We start from the raw sequence: 8989 nt of genomic DNA on the forward strand, positions 1-8989 counted from the left end.
CAAAACCACGCTTACACAGAGGGTAATTTGGTCAGCAACAGTGATCTATCAGCTAAACTAATGCCTTTCACTGTGTGGATGCCTACTCCCGAATCTCTCACCTAAAAAATGCCTGTTTTTACAATTTTCCCTTAAATAAACTTTGTTTGTCGTTTTAATGCCATGACTATTTACCTACTCACTTGAAGTATCTTTCTTTTTGAAATCAAACACAATATATAAGAAAAGTTAAAAAATACTAAAGTTATGGGATCATGAGTACGTAATATTAGTCTCCATCCTCGGCCACATATCACAAAAAACTAGGGAGTACGGAACCAAAAATAACTCATCATAAGATTTCAACTTATATTTTTGGTAATACTCTTAAACTTTTTCTTACCATTCGGTGACTTGTGAAACTAAAAAATGAAACTGAAACCGTTTAAGCATACATCGGCCGACCAAAACTCATCACATGATTTCAACTTATATTTTTGGTAATACTCTTAAACATTTTCTTACCATTCGGTGACTTGTGAAACTAAAAACTGAAACTGAAAACGTTTAAGCATACATCGGCCGACCTTAGAGGTCTTTTCTTTTCGTAAGAGCATTAACGTCTGATAACACACAAAACAATTTTTCAGAAACCCAACAAGAAGGGATGTCAATAACAAAGATAACATCACAAATATAGCCATACAAGTGAATAAAATGCTAATTCAAAGGGTGAGGTTGAAGATCGTTCGAGTGGTTGGCACATGAATAATCTCATAGTTCGCAGAGGTTGCGATAGTTGGGCGTATTTTGATGTCCAGGTAGGTGATACTTTGACATATAATTGGGTTGATATATACCGTACCATAATTACTTTGATATACATATAGAGGGTTGAAGGATGACTATGATTCTGAAAAAATACAGTTAGTGAAAAGGGTGCTGGCATGAACAACTTCTTTAGTTCAGTGTTTGATGATGATGACCAAAAGATCTAGAAAGCATAACGCATTGCTAATGTTTTTTTAAGGGTTTTGTGCAAAAAAACCCTTCAATTAATATTTTTTTGCAAGAAAACCCTTCATTTCAAATAAATACAAGTCAATACCATAATCTCAAAAGTCACACGCAATATAGCCATTCTATATATTGATGACGTGGCAGTTAAAAATCATGTTGTTTTCAGGACAAAAAAATGGCAAGACATTCTAATATTTGTTTTTGTTTTTCTAATAAACAATTTTTTTTAAAGTCAATTGTTTGTCTTCTTCCTTCGTTTGTTCGGAGGATAATCAATTGGTTATTTTCCCCAGTTTCTCCGATGAATCATATGAAACTTAAAAAAGAACACAATACACAAACCCAATTTGACTAAACCTAAAAATCACAAACACTTGGATTGATGCTGAAAAACTTAGAGAACTAGAATAAATTACAGAAGAAGATAAGAAGCTTGAGTTACACACCATTGGCACTAACGTAGCAGAAACCGCCATGGGAGAAGCTTGCTCGATCTCTTCTCCTCCACGAGACTCTCAATCTCCCTCATAATTCCGGTGATACAGAAGACGACGATGGAGACAGAGAAACCAGCATTCGACAAAACTTAAAACTCATACAAGAAATCAAAAACCCGATCGAGATCCGAGAAGAAGAACACGAGTAATTCGAAAACCCCCTTGCTCTACTTCGTTCCAACACAAGAATAGATCTTAGACACTTATCGATTAGCCACAGTCAGATCTAGGTATGGATTTGTACCCAACACCATTGCTCTCTCACATCATCTTCTCATTCCTGCCGCGGGAATCAAAATAGCATGAGCAACGAGTGTCTCTGTTCTTCAATCTCCGTTCACCGTCGATGAATTCTCCTGCTGCGATTCACCAGCCACAGCAGCGGTCGTAGTAAAGGAAGAGCCTTCGATGATGACGGTATCAAAATCTTTCTCGGAATTTTAGGCGCCGCTGTTCTCAGATGATGACATGTTCGATTTCTGGATCTCGGTGGTTCCAGACGATGCCTCGGCGGCAGAGATTTGTTCGGAGATGAGTTGTTGGGGGAAGAGAAGACAAACAATTGTTTTTTTTTTAATTGTTTATTAGAAAAACAAATATTAGAATGTCTTGCCATTTTTTTGTCTTGAAAACAACATGATTTTTAAATTGCCACATCATCAATATAGAGAAGGGTTGTATTGCGGGTGACTTTTGAGATTGTGGTATTGACCTGCATTTATTTGAAGTGAAGGGTTTTCTTACAAAAATATATTATTTGGAGGGTTTTTTTGCACAAAACCCTTTTTTTAAGACTTTTATGGCCAAAACTTTCCTTTTTTGTCATGAGCAAAATAAATTATCAGATGCTATAATTTTAACATCATACATAAATTATAGATGATATATTATGACTACAAAATAGAAAAAAAAAACAAAAAGTCTTCTAAACATTCGGAGTTTAGGAATCCTCTACGTTTTTTTGTGAAATGTAGATATAACACGTCGGTAGATTTTTTACCGGGCGTAGCCCGGATTATCCCCTAGTTTGAATAAAAAGGGTTTAGTTAGTGGTTATTAAGATTGCCTTTTCTCCTTCCATGCTTGCTGATTTTATGGATGTTCTTTGTAAGAACAGATGTGTAGGAATATAAAGGTCTTATGGATTTTATGGATGTTATCTCACAAATATACCTTTATGTAAGATTTATTAAGATTCATATGGATGTTCTCTCTATCTCAGTAAAGAAATCTTCTCGCAAGTTGCTGATAAAGTTGATTATTCGGTTGTCTTTGTGGATGTCCATCTTGGTGATGGCTCCCCTTTCCAAAAAACTGGTTCTTGTTTCTTTATAGACGGAAAAACTATAGTCACCTGCATTCATTTTTCATCATCACCAGTTCACCACGGTAGAAGACAACATGAGCGCAGGTGACTATGGTTTTTCCATCTATGAAGAAACCAAGATGGACACCCACAAAGACAACCGAATAACTAACTTATCATCAACTTGTGAAAAGATTTCTTTGTTGACACTACAAAAAAAAGGTTTGTTACATCATTTATTTTATACATTTGTATCATATTTAAATGATGTAAAAATAATTTACATCACTTTAATAAATGATTTATATTTTGTTGATACAAATAATTTGCGTCAATTAAAATAAATATTTGTTTCAATTAGTTGAATTGATGTTCATTTACCTCATTTACAATAAGTGTTGTAAATCTTACATTATTTTTACTAAATTGATATAAAATATTTGAATCATTTATCAAAACTAATGTAAAATATTTATATCATTTCAGAAAAACTGATGTTAAAATAAATATTATAATAAATAATATGAAAAATAATTTTGTTTGTAGTATAATATTTAATTATTTATATCTTTCCACTTTATTCTTTTATATTCATTTGATAACTATAATTATAATTTTAAACTATATTTACAATGGGCCCACGATTTTAGTTGTTATAACTTATAAAGTTTCACTAACTATAGTTGCTAAGTCAATAATATATATAGGCAATTATTAGGAGTACTTTGTAGTGCTGCTATGGCCGATGTGGGATACAAACTATTTTGTTTTATTTTATTCTTTTTTAATTTTTTTTTTTTTTTTTGTCAGTTTGAGTTGTAAATTTAATCGATCATAATAACATAATTATTTTTTTCTCTATTTCTGTTTTTCTGTTTAATTTTTGAATTACATTTTAATTGTTGAAAAAAATAAAAAGATCTACATTTTTCTTAAATTTCTATTTTGGAGTTTTTATTTTTAAAAATTATGTATTAAAATAAAATGACTTCCCCAAAATTTAAAATAGAAAAACAGAAAAAAATTATTTAATCGATAAAAATGAACAAATAATTACATAAGTTTTAACTTTTAACAATCTAAGTTCAGTTAATATATTAACTTAACATATAACTTTGCTAAAATCATTTTTTTAATGATGTAAAATTTGTATCATTTTCTAAGTGATGTTAATATAAATTAATAAATACATCAATTATTAAGTGAAGTAGATTTATATATATATCAATATTTGGAAAGTGATGTAAATAATTTCGATTTGCATCAATTATAATGAAATGATGTCATACCAATCAATAACAGTATCAATTATTGTAATTGATGTTAGTATATAATTTTTGTATCAGTTATTAAAAAGTAATTTAAATTCATATTTACTTTTGTTTATGATACAAATTAATTGATGTAACACACACCTCATGAGGTAGTAACACTCTTCTTTTTTTCTCTCCTTTATAAATCAAGATCGTTTTTGGTTCGAAACCATGCTTACTAGTATAGGTTTTCTGATGAAGGTTACTAGTTAGTATAGGTTTTCTGATGAATTTTTCAGGAGTCTTATTTTACTTGACTTTGTTGAATCATACCAGTAAACGCAATGGTTTCAATTTGAAATAAGCTATGAATCAACGTAGAAATGTTTAATTTTGATGCTTCAAAGAGATGAATCTTTTGTCCTTGTTATTTGCTTTTCTTTATTGGGAGAATTTTTTTTTTTCTTGACATATATTATTAACACAATACACTTCCCAGATATTAATAAAATCAATCCTCCATGGATCTACTGTTCGCTTATAGAGAAACAATATTGTCAAAGCTTTTTCTGTAGACTATGTAGTGTAGAATCTAAGATACTAGATTATTCAAGATGCTTTGATTAGACACGACAAATCAAACTTGAGAATTTTGAAAGCAATGACGTTCGTAGATATGTCCACTAGGGTTGATAGCAACCTTTGGAAAAATATATAATAAGAAAAGTAACGGAGGAGTGTGAAGAAGAGTCTACATCCCTTAGTAAGCATCATAGTAAAGGGACATCCTTAGTTAGCACCATAGCAAAAACGTTGTTATCGGATAAAGAAGATCTCAGACTGACGTGGCTATCAAACTCCACAACGTGTTTATCTCCCATTTGGGTAGTTTTAAAGGGGACGAAGACGTTGAAAAGACGACATGTATGTATGAGTGACATGGAAATAAAGTTGTTATCCGACAAATACCTCTTGGGTCTAACGTGGCTATCATATCTCGTGTTTATTGTAATAACAACCGCGGATCAATCAATTGCGTGCTAAAATAATGTAATAATTTTGTTTCAATAATTTAGGTAATTGCGTGCTAAAGAAAAACATTGCTAAATTGATATTTATAGCAACTTTACGATACTATTTTACTGTTCAAAAATAGGATTTATTTTCAGTTTTGAAGGGTAGACCACAGAAGTTCTTCATTTACCTTACACCATTAAAACGAGAAAAAAGAAAGAGAAGTAGCGTTGATTACGTTAAAATATTTCTAGTTTCAGAGAGACACATCTAGGTAGATCTGATCATGGGGGAGATAGACACAAGTGACGAAGCAAAAGAAAAAAAATAATAATAACACAAAATTCAAAAAAAACAAGATAAGAACTCTATACCAAATTTCCACTAAAAGATAAAAAGAAGAAGAAAAATAAAAACAAAATTCAACGATTAGCCAAAAGATAAAAGCAGCCACACTTCACATAATAATATGCTTCGCTTCGCAATCACTTACGTGTTGCCTACTTAATTTGACACTGTTCTTTGTGTTTTTTTTTCCACTTTCTTCCTTTTTTTTTGGGTTAATCATTTTGTCAAGAAAATTCTCTATTTATTTCTTGATATTGTTGTTATTTAATTCACGAGAAATCCACTTTCACAACCAAAACAGAGGCTCTGCAGTTGTGAAGATGATCAAAGCCATCTCATCTCTACGCAAAAGTCTGGTTCTTCCTCTTCATTTACATATTCGTATGGTATTAACTAACAACACTTTTTTTTTACAATCTAATAATTCTTACCAAGAAAACACTCAAATCTCAGATGCAACATGTTTTATGTTCTGTTTTTTTGTTTCTTTCTCCGATGAGTCAGCTACAAACTTTCGCTAAGTACAACGCACAAGCTGCCACGGCCTTGAGAGATGAGCGTAAGAAACCTGTTTATCAGTAAGTTTTGTTTTCTGATTCTCAAGTAACTCATTCATGTAAATATTGCCTTTTTTACCATTTGAAAAGCTCTGTTTCCATAATTGTTGTTTCGTATTATTATAGAAATGGAGATGATGAGTATGTGGATTTGGATTGGGATAATCTCGGGTTTGGTCTAACTCCAGCTGATTACATGTATGTCATGAAATGCTCAAAAGACGGTGCATTTACTGAAGGAGAACTTAGTCCTTACGGGAATATACAGCTGAGTCCTTCTGCTGGAGTGTTAAACTATGGACAGGCAATGATCTTGTAAACTCTAGATGTTTCTTTATTTGTCTCTCAACTGTATGATCAATGGACGTTTTTGGGATTATTCGTAGGCAATATATGAAGGTACAAAAGCATACAGGAAAGAAAATGGGAAGCTTCTTCTGTTTCGCCCGGACCACAATGCTATCCGAATGAAGCTTGGCGCTGAACGAATGCTCATGCCTTCCCCTTCTGTTGATCAGTTTGTTAATGCAGTTAAACAAACCGCTCTCGCCAACAAACGTTGGGTAAATTATGTTTCCTTGTAACAAATATTATTTTCTGAAGAGGTTTGTTTTGGGATCTGATGAGTGATGTGTTTCGTCAGGTTCCACCTTCAGGGAAAGGGACTTTGTATATTAGGCCTCTGTTGATGGGAAGTGGTCCTATTCTTGGTTTAGGCCCTGCACCTGAATATACGTTCATTATCTATGCATCTCCAGTTGGTAACTACTTCAAGGTATCTATATTTCTCTTCCTGTCTAAGCTTTTTGGCGATGGACTTGATTAGCAAATGTTTTGTTCACTGGTTTGTAGGAAGGGATGGCTGCTCTTAACCTCTATGTTGAGGAAGAGTATGTCCGTGCAGCTCCTGGTGGAGCTGGAGGGGTCAAGAGTATCACAAATTATGCCCCAGTAAGTGTTGAAACCAACTTAGTTTCAAAGTACAGAGGCAAAAGAGTTTTGATAAACCATATGTGTGTCTAGGTTTTGAAAGCACTGAGCAGAGCCAAGAGCCTGGGGTTTTCAGACGTTCTTTACCTCGATTCTGTCAAGAAGAAATATCTAGAGGAGGCTTCTTCTTGCAATGTCTTTGTTGTGAAGGTATATATATAGTAAATATTGTGGTGTTTCCACTTTAGTCTCTTTGTTGCATCCCTAATCGTATCATTGGTTGATTAAGGGTCGGACAATCTCAACTCCTGCAACTAATGGTACAATTCTTGAGGGGATTACGCGGAAAAGTATAATGGAGATCGCAAGTGATCAAGGTTATCAGGTAATACAAAATCAAACTGTTTCACTCTAACCAATCAAATACTAAACTCGATTAAATTTCACACACACTTGAGTTATGAAATCAGGTAGTAGAGAAGGCAGTACATGTGGATGAAGTAATGGATGCAGATGAAGTCTTTTGTACCGGAACTGCTGTAGTAGTTGCTCCTGTGGGTTCTATAACATATCAGGACAAAAGGTAAGAACTCATAATGCCTGGATCAAGTTTTATTCAAACTTTAAGCTAATAGATTTTTATTCAAACTTTAAGCTAATAGATTTGGACTCATGTAACCTCTCTGAAACATTTCAGAGTAGAGTATAAAACCGGGGATGAATCTGTCTGCCAGAAACTGCGTTCCATCCTTGTCTCTATCCAGACAGGATTGACTGAAGACAACAAGGGATGGGTCACAAATATCAACTGAGAAACCAATATTCAACCTTTTTCCTGAAAAAGATTACTATGCATATTAAGCTGTGTATACACAAAAATGAAGAACACTTTCCTGTAAATTTATATACGAGACAGAAACAGAAAGCTCTTTTACTCTTTCTATTAGTAATATCATTGTCTTTCACAAAACTACTTAAAAAGAATCTTTGTACAAAAGTGGTTCTGACCATAGTTTCATTTCCTCCTGCAGTAACTATAAAATTCACATTTCGTTTCAGCAGGCAGAACTGTTTATATTTCGAGATGGCTTCCACACTTCTTACTTTCATCACCCATAAGGGTCTCAACTTCTAAATTTGTAACTCAATTCTGGACACTTTTTCTTCTAAGTGTTCATAGTAGCTCAAAGTATCAAGTTCGTTTGTATATCTCAGCAAATCCTGGAGAATAACGATTTGGTGAAGCACTGGGACAGGATTTCACCTCAAGATCATGGCCAGATTTACTTCTCTGGAACGCCCATATGTATTCAGCTTTAAGACTCTCTTTCTCAGGCTTCAACTGTTCAGAATCTGGTAACTCCTGATCTGAGCCAGGCGAACTGCAACCAGCTTTGCTCGATTCATCAGAGCACGATAATGATGGTATCTGTGAGTATGCAGCTTTCAAGTTGTTATGTATCTCGTCCATCTTTCCTTTCACCTCATCTGCTCGGTCCAGAGCGATCAGAATCTGAAAGAAACTCACACGTCAAGATCATCTCCCAGGAGATGCAAATCGAGTTTATGATGAAAAAATGGTGGGGAATATATATACCTCGGCTGGATATTTCTGGAATATGGGCGCAAACCTCTGCCGACAATACTCACTAAACAGAAGAGTCAGAAGAATTAATGGAATGGTGAAACCTGAAGCAACCGTTGATAGCTTTAAACCGAAAAAGCCTAGAGCTATAACTTGCGACAAGATCAGTGAAAAGATTGTCGTGTTGTGAAAAACAGGCCAATATTGTCCACCGCTTTCATATTTTGTGATATAGACGTTGATGATCTGCAAAAAAAACGAAAGAGGTGTCTAAGTCACAATTTCTTGAAGTGCTGATTGGCAACTACAAAAAGAGGTGTACGTATAAGAGATCAGAGCAGGATATGCCTCGTTCACATACCTGATTTTTGTATACAAGATATGCGAAGAAAAAGTAGATCAACAGGAACGGCAGTATTAGAGGCGCTATGACTGAATTGGTGAATCCTAGGAGCCCGAACAAGAGTAGTCGCGGAATTTCTGTATGGTATGGAAACCTA

The 8989-nt window shown here is 33.9% G+C and overlaps 1 protein-coding gene and 1 pseudogene across 4 annotated transcripts in view; one reads left to right on the top strand and one right to left on the bottom strand.

Annotated features, from left to right (window-relative positions):
- Nucleotides 5528–8989, top strand: part of LOC104755220 (branched-chain-amino-acid aminotransferase 2, chloroplastic) — a 5293-nt gene continuing 1831 nt past the window's right edge. The window contains exons 1-10 of one of the 4 annotated variants that reach the window (XM_010477566.2): nucleotides 5533–5803; nucleotides 5922–5995; nucleotides 6101–6278; nucleotides 6361–6537; nucleotides 6618–6749; nucleotides 6827–6925; nucleotides 6998–7114; nucleotides 7194–7289; nucleotides 7375–7487; nucleotides 7602–7698. In XM_010477566.2, coding sequence (XP_010475868.1) covers nucleotides 5738–5803; nucleotides 5922–5995; nucleotides 6101–6278; nucleotides 6361–6537; nucleotides 6618–6749; nucleotides 6827–6925; nucleotides 6998–7114; nucleotides 7194–7289; nucleotides 7375–7487; nucleotides 7602–7698 — 1149 coding nt within the window. In that variant the 5' untranslated portion in view covers nucleotides 5533–5737. Of the gene's footprint in view, nucleotides 5804–5921; nucleotides 5996–6100; nucleotides 6279–6360; nucleotides 6538–6617; nucleotides 6750–6826; nucleotides 6926–6997; nucleotides 7115–7193; nucleotides 7290–7374; nucleotides 7488–7601; nucleotides 7902–8989 lie in introns of those variants that run through there. The other 3 variants (XM_010477567.2, XM_019239106.1, XM_019239105.1) reach the window with 3 other exon arrangements.
- The window catches only part of LOC104755219, a 7351-nt pseudogene continuing 6183 nt past the window's right edge, over nucleotides 7822–8989 (bottom strand).

This window comes from Camelina sativa, chromosome 17, assembly GCF_000633955.1.
Source record: "Camelina sativa cultivar DH55 chromosome 17, Cs, whole genome shotgun sequence".
NCBI classification, from domain to species: domain Eukaryota; kingdom Viridiplantae; phylum Streptophyta; class Magnoliopsida; order Brassicales; family Brassicaceae; genus Camelina; species Camelina sativa.